Source organism: Scylla paramamosain, chromosome 47, assembly GCF_035594125.1.
Source record: "Scylla paramamosain isolate STU-SP2022 chromosome 47, ASM3559412v1, whole genome shotgun sequence".
Classification (NCBI taxonomy): Eukaryota; Metazoa; Arthropoda; class Malacostraca; order Decapoda; family Portunidae; genus Scylla; species Scylla paramamosain.
In genome coordinates, this window is record NC_087197.1 from 4616815 (window position 1) to 4642468 (window position 25654).

Genomic DNA, 25654 nt, shown 5'->3' on the forward strand with positions numbered 1-25654 from the left:
AGCCCCGCCACCGCGACAGGGTGACTCCCCACGTTCCTCGCTCCCCACGGAGAGAGAGAGAGAGAGAGAGAGAGAGAGAGAGAGAGAGAGAGAGCACTGAAGAATATCACTAAAGACGTCAGATGTTTAAAGATTAAGCTTAAATGGCCCAATAAGTGATAAAATGACATGCAAATTGATAGAGATGCTTGCGTTCCTCGCTCCCCACGGAGAGAGAGAGAGAGAGAGAGAGAGAGAGAGAGAGAGAGAGAGAGAGAGAGAGAGAGAGAGAGAGAGAGAGAGAGAGCACTGAAGAATACCACTAAAGACGTCAGATGTTTAAAAATTAAGCTTAAATGGCCCAATAAGTGATAAAATGACATGCTTATAAATATCATAAAATTAATTACTAAAGGGCAACGATTTTTAAAGTTAAGCTCAAATGGCCCACGATTTGGTAAAGTGAAGTTAACATGGCCAGAATATCGATAAAATGAAGCTAAAATGACCAGGAGTTGATAAGAGAGGCGTGAATAGTAAAATAAATATATCAACTGAAGTGTAAAGGGTCTGGGAATGGTTAATTATGAAGCAATAATCACAGGAAAATTATAAAATGAAGATAGAATGGTCTCGGATCAATAAAAGGTTCTGATAACTCACAAAATGACTTGATATGATTGACTAGTTGAAACGAAGATATATGAGTAATGATAAAATAATTTGTTGATTGGTAAATGGAAGCTTAAGTGGCCAGCAACTAATATGGTTCAGCTTTGTAGCTGAACTGACAAAACTAGATAAAATGGCCACGTGATAGTACAATTATGTTTATATAGACAAAAAATTACTAGATTGGCAAAAAAAGAAAAAAAGAAAAAAGAAAAAAGTTAAATAAAGTTGGTATTCCTCATAGTTTGATAACATGGCCTAGAATTGATAACATGAAGTAACATTGCTGACAGGATTGATAACTAACTGAATGGAGCTAGTAATGTTGACAAATTAAGTTAGTATTGTTGATAGATTGATACAATGGTCTAGAACTGATTAAATGAATCTAGTATTGCTGAAAGATTGATAAAATCGTTTGAAAACTTATTAAACGAAACTATATGGCCCAGAAATTTATCGAATGAAGATTATCTAAGCAGGGGATTGACATAGCGAAGCTAAAAACTGAGGATGAATTGCTAAAAATCGCTAAAATTCCTGTAAATAGCAAAAAAAATATGAAATGAAGCTGAAATTACCTGGATCATTATAAAATTTATCTAAATGCGAGAAAAGATATACTGAAGTTAATTTATAGGAAACTAGAGTAACGAAGTAAACGCCCAAAATGAAGCTAAAATGGCTGCTAATACTTTGTCAATCTAAAGTCGTAATTTAGCTTCATTTGATAAAATTAAACGATTGATGAAATGAAGCTTCTATACAGCTCGGGATTAGACCAAATGAAGCTGAAATTGCCTAGAAACCAACTAAACGACCTAGAAATCAACAAATAGAGAGTATAGTAAACAGCATATCGTTATGAGGCTCCTATTAAAAATAAAAGCGCCTTGCTCTCTCACCAACAGGACTAATGCAAAGATGTTTAGCCGGGTTCCTAAAGACTTCCTGTTAATAATGTAAAAATCTTTGTTAATCTGTCACTAGAACCATAAAAACAACGTTAAAACCCTCCTGTAACTTCATTTAGAGCTTTTTGAAAGTAATGGAGGTGCGGGCAAAGTGGGTGTAATTCTGAAAAGACCTTGGGATAACCTACACTCCTACAGCAAATCGAAGATCGCTATTAACTTTCATATACCACGCTGCCTGGCTGTGCTTGTTGCCATTATGAGCACCCTTTCCTTACGTGATGCCATGAAGTTGTGTTATGATGAATAGGGATGTGTGTAGATGGGAATTAAGGGAGATAATAAATAAAACAAGTTCGGCGGCTAGGTGGCAGTGTCTGCGTCAGGGTATAGAAATACAGGTGCGTGTTTCAGTTCCTGCAATACACTGAACACCATTGATATCCAACACTGAATAAATTAATAATAAAGTAAACAACGTGATCCATATATTTTTTTTCACATCCCAGTATGCGATTTTGGATAATATGTATAACGACTACTGAAAGAATAAATGAAGATCAGGGATTTTGAGGACAAGAAAATATAAGAAATGATGTTAATAGATAAATTCAATATAACAGACGATAATCCATAAGTGATAAATGTGTATAAAAGGCATAAAATAGTATACTGAAGGCGGCGGCTCGGTGGTTAGCGGCCGACAGTTGCCGCAAGTCGCAATGTTTTGATCGATTTTCCTCAGATTAAAATGGTCTTTGTTAAAATTCCCGAGGTGGGAGTTGTGATGGTGAGTACAGCCAGGGGGGCGTGAGGGGCGGGGGGCTTCTGGGAAGGGCTTCAGGGGACTACTAAGGACTACTGTGGGGCTGAAATAAGAACACAGAAAGCAAATAAATTAAAAGCCACGGCGGCAAAACTATCGAGACAGCGGCTTGTTTCTGGATGGCTTCCGGGGCGCTGGCTGGGATCTCAGGATGGGTTAGGGTGCGTTAGGGTGTCAGGATGCTTAGTTAGGGTGAATTTAGGGTGCGTGGGGTGTGTAAGGGAACCATGATAAGGTGTGTGTGATGCGTAGGAGAGTGCTGCGTTTGCCTTAGGGTGTGGAATATTTGGGTGCGTTCGTGAGGGTACCGGGTTTTAGGGTGCGTTGGGGAGTGAGGGTACATGGTTAGGGTGCGTTAGGGATGTGAGGGTATAGGGTCAGGGTACGTTGGGGTGTAAGGGTACAGAGATAGGGTGCGTTGGGGTGTAAAGGTACTGGGTTTTTGGGTGCGTAGTTGTGTGAGAGTACCGGGTTTAAGGTGCGTTGGGGATGTGGGGGTACTGGGTTAGGGTGCGTTGGGGGGTTCAGGGATGGTGTTCTTTGAGTGTGTTAGGGTGTGAGTGTGTTGAAGTAGAGTGTTTTAGGGTGTGAATGTGTTGAATCTTTGAGTGTGTTAGGGTGTGAGTGTGTTGAAGTAGAGTGTTTTAGGGTGTTGGGCAGTGTAGGTTGGAGGTGCACTGGGTATGAGATTTTTAGGGTGACTAGAGTGTTTTTGGTTATTTAATGTGTAGGGTGTGTCTTTAGGGTTATTAGGGAAAGGTGCTTTGGCTGAAACAGTAATTAGGAAGTGTGTTACAGGTGTGTTGAAACTATAAGGTGTAGTGTATGTGGGAGTGTAGGGAAAGGTTGATGGAGTGTGAAGAAGTCTGGAAAAAAGGGTGTAGAGTGTGTTGCAGTATAAGGAAAAGATGTATGGGGATGTGAGGATAGGTTGCTTTGTGTGTGTTGACAGGAATTGAGAATTTTTTTGGTTTTAACAGTATCCTTCTCTCCCACAGGACTGAAACAGGCCCCACCAGTCCCCCCACCAATGCCCTGCGGTACCCCAGGTCCTCCTGAGGTCACCTGTGGGCACCAACGCTGACGCCTTGCCCTCCAACACACTCCCCCACGGCGGGCCACACTTGCAGCTTCAGATAGATATATTTTGTTCTGTGAGAGTATTTTTAGAAGATTTTACATATTAATTTAAATGGCCGACGCAGTTGGGACCAGCATAGAGTAATCTCATTGCAGTTACGCTTAGCAAGGAGACAAGGTGCCCAGTCCAGTATTGCCCAGAGCTGTTAGTGATAAGTAGAAGCGCGTCACCCAGCTGTCGAGGGAGTGCACAGCGTTCATGTTTCCCAGTGAGATTAGATCTGATATTCTATGTACTGTGTAGGAACTGTCTTGTTTTCAGCACAATTAAGCAACCACTCACCGAGTTAAGGGTTATACACACACACACACTCAAATATACTCTTCATACACATCATGACTATTGCTTAGATCACCACCACCGCCGCCACTACCACCACCACTGCTGCCACCATGAGTAGCCAAGACTTGCCACTGCTGTCCAACATTGGGGACATCCGGGCCAGGCACTACCTGCTGCAGTTGCACCCAAACTTCCACTCCAAGGTGATGCGAGGGAAGGTCATCATCTTCTTTGAGCCGACCACCCCCTGTGAGCGTCTGGGTGGCTGCTGCACCCGGGAGTGTTCCTGTGATGAGAGCCAGCGCCCGGCCGCCCCCACAGGTATGCTGGCCGGCCTCAGGGCACACAGACGTCCACCACCGCCACCGCCAGACTCCGACTCCGACTCTGATGAGGAGGTGCAGCCGCCGCAAGACTCCCCGGTGCAGGATGGCCAGAACTCCAAGGACAAGGACTTTGAGGTGGTGCTGGACTGCTGCGACATCCGAGTGCGCGGCGTGAGCGAGGTGAGCAGCGAGGGGGTGGAGCTGGAGCGCTACCTGGATCCCCAGCACCAGCGTGTCTGTCCCTCTGCTGTGTCCCTGTGGTGTGGCCGGCGGCACACACCCCTGCACTACACTGTGAGCCCCTGGTGCATCAAGATCTGGAAGCCTGGCATCAGGGAGGCACAGGGATTCCCCCGTGTGGTCTGCATCGACTATGAGACCACACCCCAAGGCAAGTCGCTGCTGTGGCGGAGTGACCAGGATGGCAACACCTGTGTGTTCACTCCGGCTGCAGCCATCAACAACCGGTCCCTGTTGCCCTACCAGGACCCACCCTCAGCCATGGCTACCTGGCAAGCCTGGGTCACTGTGGGTCGAGATAAGATAGTCAGCATGACCGGGGATGCCCGCCCTTTGCAGTGCCCTCCTCCAGGTGAGGATGGCACGGGGGGTGACCCTCCCACCCACAAGCCCCTGGAGGAGTGCTGCTGTGCCCCAGACCAAGAGGAGGGGCTGGTCAGACCCTCCACCATGTGCTACTACTACCACACCACAATGGTCCTGCCCATTGCCACCATTGCCATTGCCATTGGCAGGTGGGAGGTGGAGACCCTGTCCACAGTACTGCCCCGGGCCAAGCCTCCTGAGAGTGGGAGTTCAGGGAGCTGCCGCCACTACCGGTACCCATGCCACCAGGACCCCGACAACTGGAGCTACCAGACCCCACTGACCCTGGTGTACCCGCCCTCCTGTGCCCGGGCAGTCAAGCCACTGGGCTGCTTCCTGCCCCATGCCCTGGCCGCTGCCACTCGCCTGCTGGGTGTGTACCCCTGCCGAAGGCTGGAGGTGGTGGTACTGCCCCAGTGCTTTGGCAGCCTGGGCTTGGCCTCACCCAATCTCATCTTCCTCTCCCCCACTGTGGCCATTGATGACCCCTCAGCATTCATCCGCCTTGCCCACGAGATCAGGTGAGAGGCCACACCTCACTGCTCATTGCTGGACTCCCTCCACTCATACACTGTTTTATGCATCTTACCTTTTCCAGTTTGTGTCAGTCTGATATCCATAAGCCTCTGTCTCCTTCCTTTGTTGGGTGTGCAGTAATGTCAGCTTCACTTCCTTCACTTGACCTTAGCAGTAAGTTTTCAGAGTGCCATGGTTAGGGAGTGACTTGCCTTGTCTTGTGCCGACAGCCACGCCTGGTTTGGGATTGTCATTGGAGCGCAGGACTGGACGGAGGAGTGGCTGAGCGAGGGCTTTGCCACCTACATGGAAGACTCCATCTACTCTGAGGCAGCTCTGGCCTACCACAGGGCACGGTGCAACACCTCGGCCACCACCAAGGCTACCAGAGCCTCCCCACGCTGCAGCCCCAAGAACCACTCACAAGAGAGCGACGCAGAAGCTGGGGAGGATGAGGACGAGGACGAGGGGGCGGCGGGAGACACCAACAGCAGCATTGGCACCAGACCCCGTGCGGCCAAGGATAACGGTGCCAGCCAGGACGACGACGACGATGACGATGATGACGTGAGGGAGCCTTGCTATAAGTGTGAGTCCACCAAGGCCCTGTGTGGGTGTGTCATGGTGGAGAGCTTAGCCCTAGGGGCCAGCCTGCCTCTCAAGCTGTCCTCAGGCCATGGCCTCACCAGAGACAGCCTGGAGCAACTGTCAGACCTGCGGGCACACCTCAAGTACCGCACCCTGGCCAGTGAGGTGGAACACTCCACAGAGGAGTTGCAGACCCTCAGGCCCATGCAGGGGGAGGGGCTGGTGGGGTCTGATGGCGTCAGCTATGTGAAGAACGGCCTCAACCCGGAGAAGACCTTCCTGCAGGTGCATTATCTGAAGGGCTACTTCCTCCTGAAGTACCTGAGCCAGCTGGTGGGGCGCGACAAGTTTGACGCCATGCTGCGGGAGTACGTGTCGGTGTTCCACGGCCAGCTGGTTCTGTCCAGTCACATCCTGGAATATTTTCTCAAGACCTTCCCCCACCTGGAGGCAGAGGGCCTCACACAGGAAGCTCTGATGGAGGAGTGGCTGCACCAGCCGGGCCTCAACGAGGAGATCACCGACATGTTTGGGGACCTGTCCAATGAGTTGTTTGAGCAGGTTGGGCAGCACCTCAAGTTTTGGGAGCACTTTGATAAGTCCAAGAAGAGATCTGGGCAGACCATCAAGAGGGCCAAGGTGCAGCTGGAGCCGTTCCTGTTTCCCGACCAGCTGGTGCTGCTGCTGGAACATCTGCTGGAGCTGCCCAAGGTGTACAAGCGCACGCTGCGGCAGATCAACGAGTACTATGGCATGTGGGCGCAGTGCGGGGACGTGCGCCACCGCTGGTGTGAGCTCATCATCAAGAGTGACTACGAGGACCTGCAGCAGGTGGAGCGCTTCCTGCTGGAGGACCAGGCCATGGGGGTCTACCTGTATGGGGAGCTCATCATCTCCAGGAATGTCAAGCACCGCCGCCTGGCAGAGCAGGTGTTTGGCAAGATCCAGGAGGACATGGACGAGACAGCGCGCATGACTGTCTTCTCCATGCTGTACGGGGAGTAGCTGCCGCCACCGCCGCTGCCACCACCTATTGTTGTGTGAAGTAGTAACTAAGTTTCTCTCGGCACAAAATCGGCAGACTAACCACACTTTTAGGGGGGGGGAGGGGGGAGGGAGGGAGGGGAAACTAGTGTTTGAATACCAGTGTAGAGCAGAGCTGGCAGCTGTCAGTGTGTGTGTGTGTGTGTGTGTGTGTGTGTGTGTGTGTGTGTATATGCAAGCTTGGTATGTATTGTGGAGATTAGTGTCTGTATGAGCTGAATTGGGAGAGACCTGGCCAGCAACATTCCCACGACTTGCGACACTGGTGTGACTTTCAGTTTGCCTTCACGTTTTGGCTCGGGCCACCGGGAGCCGAGGAAACCACTGACCAAGGGTGACTAAATTTTGTCTTATGCTCGATTGGGAGAGTTTGCAACAAGGTAACACAAAAATTAGGTTATTGCTATTTGTAGTGTTAAGAGTATCATAATTTTCCAACTATTTTCTACAACCAGTTTGTGAAGGACAATCTTACTAATAAAAATGAGTTGCTTGACAGTGGGTATGTGGTGTTCTGCTTACATTGTCCTCACAAACACACAGGTGATGGTCTGATACAGCACCATCACATGAGAGGAAAGAGTCACTATATAGAAGAATTAATCAACAGGGTATGTGGTGTTCTGCTTACACTGCCCTTACAAACATTAAAAGGAGGTGATGGGAGAAAAGACCGAGGCACTGCCATCACACGAGAGAAGAGTCATTCACCAAGTACAGAGTTCTGGCAACAATGAGTGTATAGCTTCCTGTTTGCAGTGACCTTACACAGACACACAGGAGATCACACGACTAATAAAGCACCATCACATGAAAGATTCAGACAATCATTTAGTATGGACAATAACTTCTTTATTTGAAGTCTTTTTACCAACAGATACAGCAGAGTGGAGCAAAACAAGGACAGGTTCACCACCTTGATTCAATAAAAAAATAGCCTTAGGTAACGAAGGGATGGGATGACCGATGCTTACTGACAACAATAAGGCACCGAGGGGGACTATGTACAGCTCAACGAGAGGGACTTAACTCTAATGAAACACGGGTGGCCTCAGTAACACAATGGTTAGGGAGCTGAAGTGGCGACACACATCAGCAACGGACTAAAGCTAACACTGAACAAGTCATAAATAAAACTAAATTAATCTTGCAATGATGCTAACATAAAAGAGAGAAGAGAAAAAAATGGACCACATTTATTTTGATGCACAAGGTTGGTGTAGGAATAAAAGAAGCTAAATAAATCTTAAAGACAAAGACAGAAAACAGAAGGATGATATTTTTCAGTTTGTTACTGAAGAATGGTGTAGGAATAAAGTGGCAAGATTTACAACAGTATTCGCTCAAGAGAGTAAGTAAGAAATTATGTTTGTTTGATGCTTAAGAGTGGTATGACTAAAATAAACAGATCTTGCAGTTTAGGGGAGAGAGAGAGAGAGAGAGAGAGTAATTTAAAATCACTTGTTAATCTGACTTGTCACATAGAACCTTTGTGGAGTAATAAGACTAAAATTAATAGAGTAATAAAGACTAAAATCAATAAAAGCAAAAAGAGTAAGCATTAGTGAACATTACAATGCTACAGTGAGGTGTGGAGAATATAACATATGTTGTGACTGCACCACACTGCCTTGCTGATAAGAAAGGCTATATAGGAAGGAAGTTACTGTTCCTTGTCTTGCAACTTGACATAGAAACAGTAACACAATGAAGGGGAAAAGAATATGAATGTCTTTTGCTGCTCCTCACACACACACCCTTGCTTGCTCATTCATTTACAGAGTAGAAAAATATACACAGACGTTAATATACAATAAAAAAAACAGGATAGACAAGGAAGGATAAGACAGGAAGGATGGGAATGAGATATTGCAACTTCTCACTGCAGCACTGTAATATTCAGTGAGTCATCCAAGATAGTGAAGTCGAGTAATGCTTGCTGCCAGCCAACTACCACAACTCACAACTAAGGCTCGGAATACACCAAGCAGTAAGTATTATCACAAGCCCATGATATACATACAAATATACACTCATTCCTTCATCTCTACAAATATATACCATAATTATTACCACTTGAAGGATTTAAAGTGTTGTGTTGTGTTGTGTTGTGTTGTGTGTGTGTGTGTGTGTGTGTGTGTGTGTGTGTTGAGGGAGTGTGAAGGAGTAATCACTTAATCCTTGACATTCTCCAGGATCCAAGGGTGCTGCAGGACCTCAGTCAGGGGCAGCCTGTCCTTAGGGTTGTGTCGGAGGAGCTGTGATGGGAGACGAGGGGATGGGGTGTGTCAGGACAATAGGAAGTGCTGCCTCTTACTGATATTAGGTTTAGTTACTACTGGTTACTACATTACTATTATTACTATACTTAATGTCACTGATAGGAGTATGTATTATTATTTTTCATAACCATAATAATTTCTCTCTAGGTGTGGTTTTAATGTCTCTCTCTCTCTCTCTCTCTCTCTCTCTCTCTCTCTCTCTCTCTCTCTCTCTCTCTCTCTCTCTCTCTCTCTCTCTCTCTCTCTCTCTCTCTCTCCCCCATTCCTAATACACATTTTTCATCTTCTACTTTGTCCAAATCTCTGTCTCTCCACAATGTTTTACAATATACTATTCACTATATCTCTCTCTTCTCTCCCTTAATGCACAGCTTTTACTAATAACATTAACCACATTTTCTTTCCTTCTCTGTATACAATTACCACCCTTTACACCTTCACGCATTCCCTTGTCAGTCTCTCACCTCCATACGCATCCTGTGTCTTGACACACATGAGGGGAAGCAGACATCCACCTGCTATGCCAAGATATAGGTATGAAAAAGCACAAATAAACACTCTATCAGCCATTCCCACATCCACCTCTCACCTTCACAATGAGATCGCGTGCCTTGGGGGAGACATACGAGGGGAAGTGGATGTCCACCTTGCAGATGCGGGCGTAGGTGTCGCTGCTTTTCTCTGTCTCGAAGGGCGGGTTGCCACATAGGAACTCGTAGCAGAGGACCCCCAGCGACCACAAGTCCACCTTCTCGTCGTGGTCCTTGCCCTCTACCATCTCTGGTGGAAGGTAGTCCAGCGTGCCGCATAGTGTGGTTCGTCTGGGGAGTGTGGAAGTAGTGACAGGGTTATGGATAGCACTTGGAATAGATTGGGTGGAAAAATAAGGAGAATGACGATGAAAATACTTAGCATAAATTAGTGTATGTGTGTGTGTGTTTTGGGGGGAGTATGCAGAAAAGAGATACCTAGAATAGACCAGAGTGGAAAAAAAATAAGGAAATGACTCAAAACTTAGCACAGATTATTTATTTTTATTTATATATATATATATTTTTTTGTGTGTGTGTGTGTGTGTGTTATGCAGATGTGGAAATAGAACAGAATTATAGGAATATTTGAAATAGACTGGGGTGGAAAAAAAACAATAAAATTTTGCCAAACACACTCCTGGAGGAACAGAGAGACAGAAAGACAGGTAAATTTAGGCAAAGGCTCACCTGGAGGACGGAGCGTGGACAGACCAGCCAAAGTCAGCAATCTTGAGGTCACCGCTGAGATTGAGTAAAAGGTTCTCTGGCTTGATGTCTCGATGAATGACCTTCTTGCCGTGGCAGTATCTGGTGAGTGACAGACAAGGAGAGGACAATTATAGACAGAAACAAGAGTGCACTGATGAAAAATAATTACTCTACTAGACACAAATGAGAGAAAGGCATGAGGACAAAATTTACAGGAGATGCAGCAAATGGATAATGAAAGAGGACAGGAATGAAAGGGTGAAGATTTGTGGGAAGCGGAAGGAGAAAGTCAAGAAAAGTGAATGAAGGAAAAAAAGTATGAGAACGATGAAGGAAAAAACTAAAAACAAGAAATGGAAAAACAAGAAAGTGGTGAAAGGAAACTACGACATTTGAATCCAAACCCTTTCCTCATACACAGCACATCCCAAACACATTCTTCTTCCAACATCTGCTGTGGTCTCAGGATTGGAGTTGGTGTGAGTTAGGGAACAGTGTCGTTATGATGGGGCAGGGGTAAACCAGTGTGTGGTGTGGATGCATATAGCCAGTGGTGCTATGCCGAAGCTGGGGTGTAGTACAGAGACCAATGGGAGTAAAAGTGTGTGTGTGTGTGTGTGTGTGTTTTGTCTGGGCTACCTCATATGGGACTGCCAGCCTGGGATATACACAAATAGATTCCTTGCCTCTAATTCTCCCTCTTGTCTTTCACTCATAAATAGTACAAGTATGAAAGAGCACCAGTAGGTACACATACATCAATGCCTGTGTGAGTTGCTTGATGAACTTAGCTGCTCTCTGTTCATTAAACCTGCCATCCTTCTGACCCTTCATTTCCTTGTAGAGTTCCCCTCGTGGTGCGAACTCAAGGATGAGGTAAACCCGCTTGTCATCGTAGAAGTAACCGTACATGCGCAGGATGTTGGGATGTCTGGGGAGGAGGATGGGGAAGGGGTGATTAGCGAGATTTAATTAAGACAGAGGGGAGATCAGCTGGTGGCAGGTCAGGTCACGTGGCAAAACGCCCTTCAACACGGTGATACAAGTTTCCATACACCATGACCTACTGCAATGTGAGGCCAGCACCTTGTGGAGATCCTGCACAACAGTTAACTCTTGCACATATTTGATCCAGTGACAAGTGAAAGACTGGCCAGCCTTATCTTACATCATGGGGGCATCAGTTACTTGTACATATAAAACTTAACTTAGAGTATATAAAGCCAAATAAACACATCAATACCAATATTCTCTCTCTCTCTCTCTCTCTCTCTCTCTCTCTCTCTCTCTCTCTCTCTCTCTGTCTGCCTGCCCACTCTTTACCTTAAGTGAGCCTGGATTTCAATTTCCCGCCTCAGTTGATGCTCCACATTTGCCTTCTGCAGCTGAGACTTGAACAGCACCTTGAGAGCCACGATGTACTTGCTGACTTTCTCCCGCGCCAGATACACACTGCCAAACTTCCCCTTGCCCAGTGGCCGTCCGATCTCGAAGTTATCTAGCGACCACTTCTTCTGATCCCTGATGTGTCCAAGAGGAGGAAATGGTGAGGTATAATGGTGGCAGGCTGCAGGCTTGATAATGGAAGGGGTAAGAGTAGGAGGAGAGGCTGGGAAGGGATATAGGATTACAGAGGTTAATAATGGTAGGATGGTTGAAGTATGAAAGAAAAGAGAAGAGAGGAAAGAAAATGAGAAGAAAATTTTGAGAGGGCAGAGAATAGGGAAGAAAAAAGAAAAGGGTACCTAAGTATAAGAAAGAATAAGATAATATAGGAAAGATAAGTAACAATAACAGAAGATGGTAAATGTGAAGAAGATAGAAGTAGAGAGGAGGAGAATTAGGATATACAGGATGAGAAAGAAAAGAAGGAAGAGTACCTATAATAATGGAGGAATGAGATGAATAATGATAAGATGAGAAAAGGTTATACAAACTTCAAACATACACCATCTTGTTGCTTGATGAACTGTCAGTCTGTCTGTCTGTATCTCTCTCTCTCTCTCTCTCTTGACATACCTAGAGGAATTACAGTTTGTTGAGGTGCCCCCACTGATCTGCTGGCCTGCTGAAGACATCTCTGCGGTGGCCTGCATCTTGGTACTCTTGCAGCTGAGGGAGGCAAGAAAGGGAAAGTGAACTGAATGGCAATGGTCTGCACTTCCTGAGATCCTGACCCTCTACACACTCCCTCCTGCAGTGCCTCCTTCAGCTTGGTTCCTGCTCACGCCACTTCTTCACTCCTGACTGCCGCTCTCTGTCACACCTCCTCCCCCTGTGCCCTCACTCCTGCCTGGCCCTCATCATTGTGCCCTCTGTGCTGTCACTCACCCATGGTCGCCAGCCAGCTGTCACACACTACCACCTAACCTAACAAAACTAACAACCTAACCTAATTAAACTAATCTAACCTAACCAGACTAACTTAACCTATCCTAACTAATAAGCTAAGCTAAACTAAACTAAACTAATCTAATCTAACCTAAGCAAACTAATCTAACCTAATCAAACTAATTTAATCAAATCAGACTTGAGGCAGTGGATAGGAAATATAGACAAACAAATGACCAAGTGAGGAATGAAACAAGAAAAGAGATAAGAAACAAGGAATGCATCATTGCTGGTCATGTGGAGGAAAACCCCAGGGTATTTTGGAAGTACGTCAAGAATAAATTAACTAAGAAATCAGGCATATCAGACCTCTGCATCAGTGGTGATAACACAGTAATGACTGACACAGATAAGGAGAAGGCTGATGTGCTGGCAAACTATTTCACTGAGGTTTTTACAGATGAACCAACACGGAATGTGTCAAACCTCCCAATCAAGCTAGTCCTGGCACTGAACACAAAGTTTACGGTAGAAGAAATAAGAAAGGTAATAAAAAAAAAATAGAAATTAAACAAATCACTGGGACCAGACAGACTACACCCACGAATCATAAAGGAGGCAGTAGAACAGATTATAGACACCTTGAAAATGATTTTTGACAAGTCATTTACTGATGGAAGACTTCCAACAAACTTGAGAGTAGGACATATAACTGCAAATTTTAAACAAGGGAAGGGTAATGATCCTGAGACTTGCAGACCAGTAAGCCCGACAAGTGCAATTGGCAGTGATGGCATCATTTATCAGAGAGAGAACAATGGATTGTATGAAGTCAGATCAAGTTTACAGCAAGAAACTGTTTGGATTTCTGCCAGAACTCTTAAGAGTTTTGCAACTAATAAAGGTAACAGACAACTGGACTCAGGCACTGGAGAAGAGTGATGCTGTGGATGTGATCTATTGTGACTCCAGGAAGGCCTTTGACAATTCCACATAAGAGGTTACTGAAAAATCAAGAGCTACAACATGAGAGGAAGGTACTGGAGGTGAACAGAGGCACTCCTAGTTGGCAGGTGAATGATGGCTGAGTGGCATGATGTGAAGAGTGGAGTTCCTCAGGGGTCAGTGTTGGGACCACTATTATTTGTTATATATATCAATGATTTACCTCTAGTTATTAGATATGAGAGTTAAGATGTACTTATAGGCAGATGACACCAGTGTACATGAATACCAGGAGTCAAAGAGATAAAAGAACATCTTCAAGAGGACATAATCTGTATGAGAAATTGGTCTTAGAAGTGGTTGTTGTCATTTCATCCAAAGAAATGTAAGTGTATGGGACTGTAGAGTGTGACACAGGAAGTGAATGGTACCACATGGAAGTGCCAATGGAAGAAGTCACCTTGGAGAAAGATACTGGAGCTGTGACAGATGCCAATCTAAGCTTCTCTGAACACCCACCACAGAAAATAAATAAAGCAAATAGTATAGTGGGGATTATAAGGGCATTTGTGAGTTTGGGCAAGGAGATCTTTAAGGCCCTGTACGTAGCCATCCACAAGGTTGCCACCTCCTGGGGCTTGCACTTCAATACCAGCAAGTGTGTGCTGCTGAGTTGTCAGGGAGGTCATGTGGACTGGAATGTAATAACACCACTCCAGTATTATCACACTGACAACTCTGGCTTACCACAGGAACCACAACATAGAGGCTGGTATTTTGGTGGACAATTCTTTAAAATTTCACTCCCATATAAAAACTAGTGTCAATGAAGCAGCAAGACTGGCTGGCTAACAATTTGGTGAGGTCCACTCTCTGCAGAGGTGGTGAGTTTATGATATGCCTGTACAAAACTCATATAAGACTTTTGTTGGAGTTTGGGTTGAAATCATTAGAATCTGTTCAACACAGATGGACCAAACAAACTGATGACATTACAGGATTAAATTATTCAGTTTAAAAGCTTTAAACCTCTATTCTGTGCAAGGCAGACTTTTTAGAGCAGATTTACTGAAATGCTGGAAGATATTTCACAAACTGATAATTGTCCCACATCACCTTTTTCCACTCACCACGGTGACCGCCCCCAGGGACCACAGATTTAAAATGTCAAAACCCCACAGCACTGTTGAATGCAGGCAGAGATTCTTCAGCACAAGAGTCACCGAGCGCTAGAACTCCTTGCCTGATGAGGTTGTGTCTGTGAGCTCTTGACACTTTCAAGAAATTATTACATTATCTTTGAGGAATGACTTATACCACTATGTAAACTAAATCTTATATGTATTTATGTTCCCAATTATATTTGACTGTTTAAAATGCTGCACATGGCAAACTGTCCAGTACCTTTGAAATCAAAGTAAACCTTAGGAATTATACCACCAACAGTCAGGGTCGGCATGCCAGCAGGTATGGGCTACCCTTATTTTTTTATGAACCCCCTCCCTCCCCCCAGAAAAAGATAAATAAATAATATATATATATATATATATATATATATATATATATATATATATATATATATATATATATATATATATATATATATATATATATATATATATATATATATATATACATAAGACCACTGAACCAAAGGGTAGCTGACCAGGTGAGATAACCAGGTGGACTAATCAGGCCAAATATAGTGTGAAGTCAAGTTTGGGTACCTTATCTAATAAAAGAGGTAGAAGCAGTGGAACATGTAGAGAGAAGAGCCAGTAGCATTATAGTAAGAGAGGAACAGAACACTGTACACATTTAACAGTGCCGTTTTTATTACCTTTATGGATCCTGAAAAACTTTATCAGTTTTTGTCGCAAAGTAATTCCTTCTGTGATATAGGGAGCTTTTGTTATGTGGTGCATTAAGTCAGGTTAGAGTAGATTAAGTTAGGTCAGGTTAGGTTAGGTTAAGTCAGGTAAGGTTAAGATTGCCTTCTTTTAAGCTACCATTTTCATTCAAGTGCCCTAAAATGACCATTTTCGTGTTCCCCGCCCATAACCCCTGCTTCCCGACGAGTCCCCAACACGGTGGGGGGATGAGAGCAAAAAGGGCCAAAATGAAGTATTTCCAACATGTTTCATGCTCAAATTCGTCTATAACAAAACAAAACACATTAATGAATATCAGTTTTGTACTCGAAATGCAGTTAGGTCCTATTATAAAAATATACCAAAGTCATGTTGAGACTGGTGAAAGACTAAAATAATACCAACATTATGAGCAGTTACAGCCTACTGGAGATCGAGAAAAGGGGTAAAATACCATTAAATCCTCAATCAACAAATGTAGCGAAACACTGGTACCGCTATTGCCTTATTTAAACATCTACTATATCTAGGTACTTGTAATCACTAGCCAATATTCTCTGAAGCCCTGGGAAAAAAGTTGTAAGATGTAGAAGTTAATTTGAGATCAAAGAGTAAAATAATATAACATCAACATCAACACGAGTATCAAAACACAGGCATTTGAGGCATCACTGCTATTTGTTTATTTAAACGCTTTCCAATATGTCTAATGGATTGTGCTCACTAACCAGTATTCCTCGAGTCCCTGGGTAGAATTTAGCGGCAGCACGGGCCAACAGGAGGTCCAGAAAGGAGTGGAAATTGTTAAATGTGCCGTGAGCTCTCCAGTCCGACTCGGGCGATTTAAACTTGCCTGTCGTGCGCTGATTGGCGGACACATAGACCTTTAAATTCTGGTTTGCCAATTACTATTTTTACTTTTCCTCATTTCATTATTTTTGTTTTCTTTTCAACGACACTTACGTTTTCGTAATTTACATGAGATTTTTATTATCTATATATTTTCGTCTGAGCTTAACTTAAACACTTTCAATTCTTTGAAATTTTACTGAGAGAAAAAAAAATGTATATAGATATCAATGTTAGGTAAATATTGAGATATAATTGAATATGGTTACATTTGCAGAATAGATAAATATATAAATATGATAATTTCCATTAAACATGAACGGAAATGCTGTCGACCTTGCAATGACGCGGGAAATTCAAAGCACGAGCAGGCGGTCAGGAGCATCATTAATTTATCTATCGGCCTATCTATCTTACCTACCTACCTGGTTATGATTTTTCATATGAAATGCTTTCACCTCATTCATGACCCTCACTCATATTCTAGGCCTTCATTACAGCAATCCTCTGTGTCCATGAAGTCTTTCTTCTTAAATAATGCTTTCATTCCATTTACTAACCTCGTATCCATACTCGATAAATATAAGAAAATATCCATATTTCTATCTATATCCGAAACCAACAACTAAACATTCCATTCATTCCTTTCCTTTTATACTCCAATCATATTTTCTCCTCTCTTTCTCTCACACACTCTACTTTGAATAAATACGACAAGAAAATTTCTAGTCATCTATATCTGACACTTATAACTGAAAACTCTATTAACTCCTTTCCTTGTAATTTCCAATCATACCATACTCCTAGTTCTCTTTCTCTTTCTCTCTCTCTCTAGTACTCAGTGTTTGCATTTCACCAAGTCTCATGAGGAAACACACAAGATGTAATGGGGAATGTTTTATTACACATGCAGTAACATTGCAGTGGCCAGTGACAGCCCAGCAACACACGCATGCACGCACCCTCTTAGTGATAGTAGACTGTAAGGAGACCGACTTACTGAATGAAGCTTAGAGAACTAGAGCTACCATGCCTAAAAGACTACTCCTAACTACAAACTATTCTATAAACGTTTTAACAGTAATAGTAATGGCCTTTGATTTCAGTACACCATTTGCTGCTAATTGCTAGGTTTGTGCTTAGATTACAACAACCGTTCATCGCCGCCAGTGACTCCTTCCCTTCGCTCCGCTGCCCACATACAAAATTTGACTAATGGGTGGTTGCAGTTTGATTTAAATCCTTGTTTTTTTTTAGTACAAACCAACACAAACGTGAGCATTTTGGGGTCTTTTTTTCCTTCCTTTCCAGCAATAAAATGCAATTATTGTTAATTTTCTTCTAGGTCTTTTTTTCTTTCAAGTAAAAAATGTATTGATGCTTTTTTTGTTAATTTTAGCTTTCCAGTAAAAAAAATGGCATATATTGACATATCTTCTTCTATTTTTCATGTAATGAGTACAAAATAATGCATATACAATGAATTTTTCAATTTTTTACCAAGCAAAGAAAAAACATGATTTTTTTTCATTTTTTCACCAAGCACAAAAATACAATTTTTTTCAATTTCCATCTTCCAGTTATTTGTTTTATTTCTTCCAGTTTTTCAGCTCATACAAAAAATGCACACGTTTTCCTCAAATTTTCACCTTCCAAGTACAAAAACACAGGCATGGTTATTGTCTTCCCTTCACTCTTTGACCTTCACATACACACCAACACAAACACAATTAGTTCAACTTTCCCTCCACAATAACTCCTCCAGTGTAAAGCCAACACATGAACACCTAACACTGCCTGCCAAGACACAGCTCCTTCACCCCACACCGCTCACACATCAACTATACACACAGAGAGAAAAAAGCACCTGAGTCCACATAATCATGCCATCTTGAGAAAAATAAAAGAAAAAGAAGAAAAAAAGTAAAGTTCATGGTACCACATTAAATTAAGTATAAATAAGACAGACACCACACAGTTACAGGTACAAGTTACATAGGCATTAAGATCACTTAGGACAATTATATAGCAGTAAGAAACCTGTAATGTACCAATTGAAAAAGCAACAGATCATCAACAGAACACTTTTAAGGGTGACACACACTATGGGGTCACACTCAGGCCACATTCAGGTCACACTCAGGTCAAGCTCAGGTCACAGTCCCTATTGAAAAGCTTGTAACGTGTGACTGGACGGTGACCTGAGTGTGACCGTCCCTGTGCAGTGTGGATCGGCCCTTCAAGTCCTTCATTAAATGCTGTAAGGGACACATTTTTCAACCCTGTGTTAACTTCTACAGTCTGCATTCTTCAACACTTTTCTCTCACAGGACTGTTTTCAAGGCCACAGAGAAGATAGGTCAGGTTTTCAAGGGTATTTTCCCATTAACAAATACAGAAATTTGGTCAGACTAGAGAAAATAAGTAAAGTTTTCAAATGTATTTTCCCATTAACAATACAGAAATTTGGTCAGACTGTCACCAGAATCATGAAAAAACAGCCTTGACAACCCCCACAGCTTCCCCCACAGAGAGTTGGAAGCAGCAGGGAGAAGATACTGATATTTTTGAGGATACAGACTTTTGCATTACACTTTGCTCTCTCACTAGGACTCTTTTCAAGGCCATGGAGAGAATAAGCCAATTTTCAAGGATATTTTCCCACTGACAACACACAAATTTGATCAGGCTATCACTGGAATCAAGAAAATACCCTTGAGAACTCCAATAACTTTCACTACAGCCTGTTAGACATGGCAAAGACAAGGGAGCAAGCAAATACAGAGAATACAGGCTAATGGGCTGCTGTATACTGAGTCTGCTCCTGTGTTGCTTTGCCTGAAATGTGTTGCTTTCAATTGTTGCATGGAACTGGCTGTGTTAATGCATCAGGAAGAAAATATTAAATTGATGAATAAATTAATAAGCTTGGTCTTCAGATGCTAGATTAATAAGTGTGTGTGTGTGTGTGTGTGTGTGTGTGTGTGTGTGTGTGTGTGTGTGTGTGTGTGCAGCGCTACACACACATAACCCGAGGAACCTTTGGTCACAGAAACGGAGATCAAATCATATCTTTCCTCTCAAAATAAAGTAAAATAGATAAATAAATAAATAAATACAAAATAATAATAATAATAATAATAATAGGTAAAAACATAACAAAATAAGTAAAAACAAAAATACAAACACCATACATTTAACATATACAAATTTATAAGCAATACAATTTCAAGATCAATTAAACCACACCCCCCCAAAAAAAAAAAAATAAATAAATAAATAAAATAAAATAAAAATAAACAAATAAATAAATAAACAAGAACGAAAAAAAAAAGAAAAAAAAAAAAAAAAAAAACCTTCACAATCATAACCTTTGTATATCACGTGAACGCACAACAAATATCAAGGTACAATGGATTAGCAATACGGCGGTGATGGCGGTGGTACAAACACTTTCCTAACCCGTAATCTTCATTTTTTGATCAACGAACTGACCTGACATGACCTGACCTCCTCCCATAGCCCTTGACCCGAAAAGCACACCTGAGAAAGAGAGACAGAGAGAGAGAGAGAGAATGCAAGTACGTTAAAGTAAGAGGAGACAGTACGAGGAGAGGAAGAGAGAAGTAAGAGGGAAAAGAGAGGAGGAAGGAGAAAAGAAAGAGAGAAATGTGGAAGGAGAAAGGAAGAAGGAAAGGGAAAGGAGAAAAGAAGTAAAGGAGGAAGGAGAGATGGATGAAGGGAAGGAGAGATGGAAAGGAATGGAGGGGAAGAAGGGATGACGAAAGGGAGGAGGGAGGGAAGGAGGGAGCGAGGTATTTTTGGGGTGGGGGAAGAAGGGAGGGAAGGAAGGAGGGAAGGGAAGGAAGGGAGGAAAGAATGATTAACCTAAATATTATATAAAAAACAAGAATTCTACTTTTAAAATATAATTATTACTATTATTTATTTACTGAGAACCTGAACTGGAAGGAAGGAATGAGAGAGAGAGAGAGAGAGAGAGAGAGAGAGAGAGAGAGAGAGAGAGAGAGAGAGAGAGAGAGAGAGAGAGAGAGAGAGAGAGAGAGAGAGAGAGAAACAGAAAATGAGAAAATCACTTACTTTTCTATATACGTACGTACAAACTTACAAAAATACGAAAAAAGGCGAGAGAGAGAGAGGAGAGAGAAAGAGAAAGAGAGAGAGAAAAAAAGAGAATAAGTTTACTATATCTTATTTGAGTTTTGGTGGTGGGTGAGAGAAAAAAAAGAAAGAAAAGAATAAAAAAAAAAAACACCCTTAGTTGAAATGGCTTGCAGTGACCCAGAATAAAGGAAGAAGGAAGAGCAGAGTAGAACCACAGCAGAAAAAGGAGGAAAGCAAGAAAGAAAGGAAAATATGGCTGGTTCAAATACCTGATGGTGAACTGTGGGAAAGAAAAGACAGAACCAGAGTAAAAAAAAAAAGGAAGAGAGATAAATAGTAAGAATATAGAACCTTAGCTCTTAAATCTAACAGTGAACCACAGCAGCAAAGTAAGAACCATAGCCAAAAGCAAACCAGAAGTGAAAAAAAGCATTGAACCACAGTAAGGAGGAAAGATAAACGGAAATACAACCTTAATTCCTAAATCTAACAGTGAACCACAGTAAGAACCACAGCCAAAAGTGAACATGAAAAGTAGTGAGCCACTCAACAAAAAGAAGAGGAAATAAAGAAAAGAAAAGAGCAAAAGAAATCTGAAGACACAACTGTCATTCAAACACCTGACAACAAACCACATAAAAAAATAAGAAAAAAAAAAAACATCATAAAGGAACCATGAAAAGCAGAACCCTTATTGAAACCCTCCCCCCCAAAAAACACATGAACGTAAACAAACCATACACAAAAAATGAACAAATAAACACACAAAAAAAGAAATTAATAAATAAATAAATAAACAATTAAAACATGCATTCGTACAAAAAAACAGATCCTAATTCAAGTACTTAATAGCAAACCAGAGCAGGAAAACGGTAAGACAAACAAAAAAGATCACCCAGCCAGACAGAAGACAAAAACAAGACATAAATGACCTCAGTCACTCGCTCCCATCCCCTTCCTCCCTCTGCCTCTCATGAACTGCCCCACTCTTCACCACCTCACTGCCCACCACCCCCCCCATCAGCACCCTCCTCCAGGTAACAGGTGTACTTGTCGCTGCGGCCGGACACCTTGTGGGCTGGATATTTAAGTGCATTCTTCTGCATCTTGTCCCTTACTGCCGAGGGAAGGTCAATTCTGCACTGCTCCGCCAAGTCCACCAGGTAGATTAATACGTCGCTCAGCTCCTCTCCAACGCGCATCTTGTCGTGGGCTGAGAACTCTGGGAGGCCGCGGGAGACCTGTGGGTGTGTTTATGTTAGGTTAAGTTGGGTTGGGTTTGGTTAGGTTATGTTTGTTTAGGTTGAGGTGGGTTTGGTTAGGTAAGGTTAGGTTAGTTAGGTTAGGTAAGGTTTGGTTAGGTTGGTTTGGGTTGGGTTGGGTAAGGTTGGGTTGGACTGGTTTGGGTTAAGTTGGGTGGGGTTTCTTTAGGTTGGGTTGGGTTTGTTTACGTTAGGTTAGGTTAGGTTGGGTTTGTTTACTTTGGGTTGGGTGTGTTTAGGTTAATTTAGGTTAGGTTAAGTTGGCTTAAAGATGAAGATATAAAGAAAGGAGGAGGAGGAGGAGGAGGAGGAGGAGGAGGAGGAGAATAAAGACAACAATGAATATTCTATAACTTCTCACACACACACACACACACACACATGCAAAAAAAAAAAATAAATAAATAAAAATAAATAAATAAATAAATAAAATAAAGATGAAAAGGAGTCAGAGTTGGAGACAGAAGAGGAAGAGAGAGAGAGAGAGAGAGAGAGAGAGAGAGAGAGAGAGAGAGAGAGAGAGAGAGAGAGAGAGAGAGAGAGAGAGAGAGAGAGAGAGAGAGAGAGAGAGAGAGAGAGAGACTGCAATAACAAATGAAAAAAAAAGCAAAAAACAGAAATGAAAAACATCACAAAACAAGACTAGAAGAAAAAGAAATGAAAGAGAAGAATGAAAAGGAGGAAGAGAATAAAAAAAATGAAAGAGGAGAATGAAGAGCAGGAAATGAAGTGAAAGGAGAATGAAGAGGAAGAAAAGAAGTGAAAAAGAAAAATGAAAAAGGACAAGAGTAAGAAGTGAAAGTAAAATGAAGAGTAGGAAAAGAAGAAAAAGAGGAAAATGAAGAGGAAGAAAAGAAGTGAAAGAGGAAAATGAAGATGAAGGAAAAGAAGGAAAGAAGGAACTGAGACACAACCACAACTACAACCACTACCACCACCCCCACAACCCCACCACTCACCTCCCCACGCCACTGAAACAACTCGGACAGCTCCCCAACCTCCCCCACCATAGCTAGGAGAACATTGCGAGGCGGGTGAAACTGCAGCCAGTCCCTCTCTTGGCAGAACCTATGTTGCTCTGTCCGAATGTCCTCCAGGCTTAGATCTGAGGAAAACCTGGTGGGGGAAGAGGATTATAGTTGTTGTTTAGTGTATATGTTGATTTTTTTTTCATTTATTTATTTATTTCTATTTTTTGGGGCTTTTTCTGGGGCTGGTGTCTCAATGGGGTCTTCTTTTCTTTTTTTTCTATTTTTTGTATAGATGAATGTGTTGATTTTACTTCTTATTTATTTATCTATTTATTCTTATGACACTTTTGATCTATCTTCTTTGGCTGGCATCACAGTGAGTCCCCCATCTCTCTCTCTCTCTCTCTCTCTCTCTCTCTCTGTTGTCCTTGGCCAGTTCCCCTTGTACATAAAAGAATAAAGCAATGCAGGTGACTAATTACTTATTTCAACATCTCTTTTCTCATCTGTTTTTGTGTCCCCTCAAATATCCAGGATCTTGTCCTCTCTGTATAATGCGTGTGTGTGTGTGTGTGTGTGTGTGTGGGGGGGGTGCATCTCACCTGAACTCATCATCAGGTGATTCTGCAGCCAGTCCATTAGCCACACTATGAGCCATGGTAGTGTGGGGCTGGGGCGGACTGAGCTGGGCTGGAGGATGGATGGCTGGCTGGCTGGCTGGCTGGCTGGCTGGCTGGCTGGCTGGCTGGCTGGCTGGCTGGAGAAGACTGATGTCACCTCACCACTTCACAAACTAGCTTGCTGATGGCTGGCTGGCTGAGGTGTCTTGGTGGGTGTCTTGGTGGGTGTCTTGGTGGGTGGCTTGGTGGGTGGCTTGGTGGGTGGCTTGGAGGGTGGCTGGGTGGGTGAGTGAAGGTGGGTGGACAGGAGAAGTAAGGGTGGGTGTTCCTCCTCTGGGTGATTGCTGTGGGTGGAATCAATCAAGGGTGATGTATTGCAGTTTTGTTTTGAAATACCTTTTACACTAGTAACCTCAAAAATCTTCCCACTCCCAGACCACTCTCTTATCTAAATTGTGAGCGATTAACTAGACCAGCGAGAGTCTGCGCTCAGAGTTAATCCAAGAATGGAATATTTGTGATGTGTTAGCAGAAACAGGCTGAGGAGGGTTAAGGAATGGTAGAATAGTGAAAAGGAGAAGAGAAGGTGAACAAAGTGAATATTAAAACTGATGGAGGGAGAGACAACCAATCAGAACAGCGCCACGTGATGCTGTCCACAATAGGAAGAAGGGCCGTGACACCATGGGCTGCACTACTTCTTCACCCTCTTTGTGGTTCCTGCAGCCACGGAAGCAAGACCTGCGCTGCTATCCTGTCTCAACACTAAGGGGAAGCCTCACCCTGAGCTTATCCTGTCCTTAAAGGGGTGTCCAGGGGCAGGCAAAAACCCCCAGTTAGGTTAGGTACAGTTAGATTTGGTTAGAAAGTTCCCCAATTTTCAAACTATGCCGTTTCATCCTTACACTTTTCAGGAATGTCCAAATTTGGCATAATTTGATCCCCCCCACTGTAACATCCCCGCCTTCCCACCAGGTGCCCAAACTTGTTGGAGACAGAGGAGAAACAGAAGAAGAAGATGTATTGTATTAAAATGTAATTTTACCAGATAAGACAGTGTAAAGAGGGGGAAGGAAGGAGGAGCACCCCAATTAGCAAGGTTAGTGACTTCGAAAGGCTAGGATAGCGTGCCGGGTGGCATGAGGGACGTATATTCCGTTTGTACACTACTTTTTAGGGATTTTCTCTCAAAATTGTGTTTTCTCCTTAGACTTTAAAGTTGTTTTTTCCCAAAAAATTTGTAATATTTTTGCCTCCCCCACCGTAATACCCCCGCTTTGCCACCAGGTCCCCAAGCCTGCCTGTCTTGGAGAGGGGCGGCAATACAATACCTGAGAAGCCGCTATTGGTACGATTTATCACAAGAATTGCCACGTGTAGGCGTAGTGGCTCCCTATGGCACCCCCCGGCTCCTCACCTGGCTTACGGGGGGCTCATTAACCTGGGAAGTGTAGGCCTATTCAAGCCTGAAGTGACTCGCTCTTGTTTGTTTACACTCTGTCAGCTGATCACGGGGCGGCGGGTGGAGGAGAGGGAGGGCTGGCTCTTCCGTATTGCCTTTCTTTGATCATTGTCTTCCTTCCTCCTTCCTCCTTTCTTCCTACTGCCTTTCTTTTGTGACTTTCTTCCTTTTTTTTACTATTTTTTTTTTGTTTGTGACTTTCTTCGTTCTTCCTTCCTTCTCCCTTACTGCCTTTCTTTTGTGATTTCTTTCTTTCCTTCCTCCTACCTTCTTACTGCCTTACTTTTATGATTTTCTTCCTTCCTCCTTCCTTTCCCATTTCTTTTCTCTTTAGCTATTACTTCTTTCTTTCTTCTGTACCTCTCTTCCTTTCTCCTTCCATTTTTTTTTTAACTGTTACCTACATGCCCTTCCTTTTATCCCCTCCTTCCTTCCATATGCCTGTAGTTTTTGAGAGAAATCGTTTGGTAATATGTGAATTAATCTATCTATTTACAACATAAGAACATAAGGACACGTGTGATAGTCAACAACGTCCCTTATCTTCAAGCTCCCTATTGACTCATGTATTATTCAATTTGAGGAGTTTAATTTGATCTCGTTTTCTAATCCTTTATCTAGTTTGAACCCGTTGCTTCCTCTGGCCTGTGATATGAAACGCTTTGCTCTTTCACCACCAGTGTTTTCAAGAACTGCAGATTGTTTCTCCTGCTAATAATGTAGAAATTTAATCTTTTATTGGAACAGTAAAAAAATAAAAATAAATAAAATAATAATAAAATAAATAAATAAATAAAAACC

The 25654-nt window shown here is 42.9% G+C and overlaps 3 protein-coding genes across 5 annotated transcripts; 1 reads left to right on the forward strand and 2 right to left on the reverse strand.

Annotated features, from left to right (window-relative positions):
• The first annotated feature begins 2208 nt into the window (after positions 1 to 2208).
• On the forward strand, positions 2209 to 7392 carry LOC135095036 (aminopeptidase O-like). 2 transcript variants are annotated; one of them, XM_063995671.1, is made up of 3 exons: positions 2209 to 2355; positions 3390 to 5267; positions 5493 to 7392. In XM_063995671.1, exons 2-3 carry the CDS (start codon positions 3925 to 3927, stop codon positions 6853 to 6855), a joined length of 2706 nt encoding a protein of 901 aa, XP_063851741.1. In that variant the 5' UTR covers positions 2209 to 2355; positions 3390 to 3924; the 3' UTR covers positions 6856 to 7392. The 2 variants fall into 2 exon arrangements, with proteins under 2 accessions (XP_063851741.1, XP_063851742.1); XM_063995672.1 differs by lacking the exon at positions 2209 to 2355 and adding an exon at positions 2412 to 2552.
• Positions 7393 to 7724: 332 nt separating this feature from the next.
• LOC135095037 (aurora kinase B-like) lies at positions 7725 to 16481 on the reverse strand. The gene is made up of 7 exons (XM_063995673.1): positions 16293 to 16481; positions 12437 to 12529; positions 11741 to 11938; positions 11175 to 11348; positions 10397 to 10516; positions 9766 to 9997; positions 7725 to 9152 (listed from the first exon to the last, which is right to left on the reverse strand). Exons 1-7 carry the CDS (start codon positions 16442 to 16444, stop codon positions 9069 to 9071), a joined length of 1053 nt encoding a protein of 350 aa, XP_063851743.1. The 5' UTR covers positions 16445 to 16481; the 3' UTR covers positions 7725 to 9068.
• Positions 16482 to 17297: 816 nt separating this feature from the next.
• Positions 17298 to 25034, reverse strand: LOC135094824 (dCTP pyrophosphatase 1-like). 2 transcript variants are annotated; one of them, XM_063995228.1, is made up of 4 exons: positions 24809 to 25034; positions 23374 to 23735; positions 22760 to 22916; positions 17298 to 21779 (listed from the first exon to the last, which is right to left on the reverse strand). In XM_063995228.1, the coding sequence occupies exons 2-4, from the start codon at positions 23427 to 23429 to the stop codon at positions 21537 to 21539; spliced, it is 456 nt and encodes a 151-aa protein (XP_063851298.1). In that variant the 5' UTR covers positions 23430 to 23735; positions 24809 to 25034; the 3' UTR covers positions 17298 to 21536. The 2 variants fall into 2 exon arrangements, with proteins under 2 accessions (XP_063851298.1, XP_063851299.1); XM_063995229.1 differs by having other exon boundaries at positions 24723 to 25034.
• Positions 25035 to 25654: the final 620 nt, after the last annotated feature.

Coding starts and splice junctions, on each gene's coding strand:
- LOC135095036 (XM_063995671.1), top strand. CDS start 3,925: ATGAGTAGCCAAGACTTGCCACTGCTGTCCAACATTGGGGACATCCGG. Junction 5,268..5,492: donor CGCCTTGCCCACGAGATCAG/GTGAGAGGCCAC, acceptor TTGTGCCGACAG/CCACGCCTGGTTTGGGATTG.
- LOC135095037 (XM_063995673.1), bottom strand. CDS start 16,444: ATGTGTCCGCCAATCAGCGCACGACAGGCAAGTTTAAATCGCCCGAGT. Junction 12,530..16,292: donor CAGGGACTCGAGGAATACTG/GTTAGTGAGCAC, acceptor TGCCTCCCTCAG/CTGCAAGAGTACCAAGATGC. Junction 11,939..12,436: donor ACAAACTGTAATTCCTCTAG/GTATGTCAAGAG, acceptor TGGACACATCAG/GGATCAGAAGAAGTGGTCGC.
- LOC135094824 (XM_063995228.1), bottom strand. CDS start 23,429: ATGGCTCATAGTGTGGCTAATGGACTGGCTGCAGAATCACCTGATGAT. Junction 22,917..23,373: donor TCACCTGATGATGAGTTCAG/GTGAGATGCACC, acceptor TTCCCCCACCAG/GTTTTCCTCAGATCTAAGCC. Junction 21,780..22,759: donor TGTTTCAGTGGCGTGGGGAG/GTGAGTGGTGGG, acceptor ACACACCCACAG/GTCTCCCGCGGCCTCCCAGA.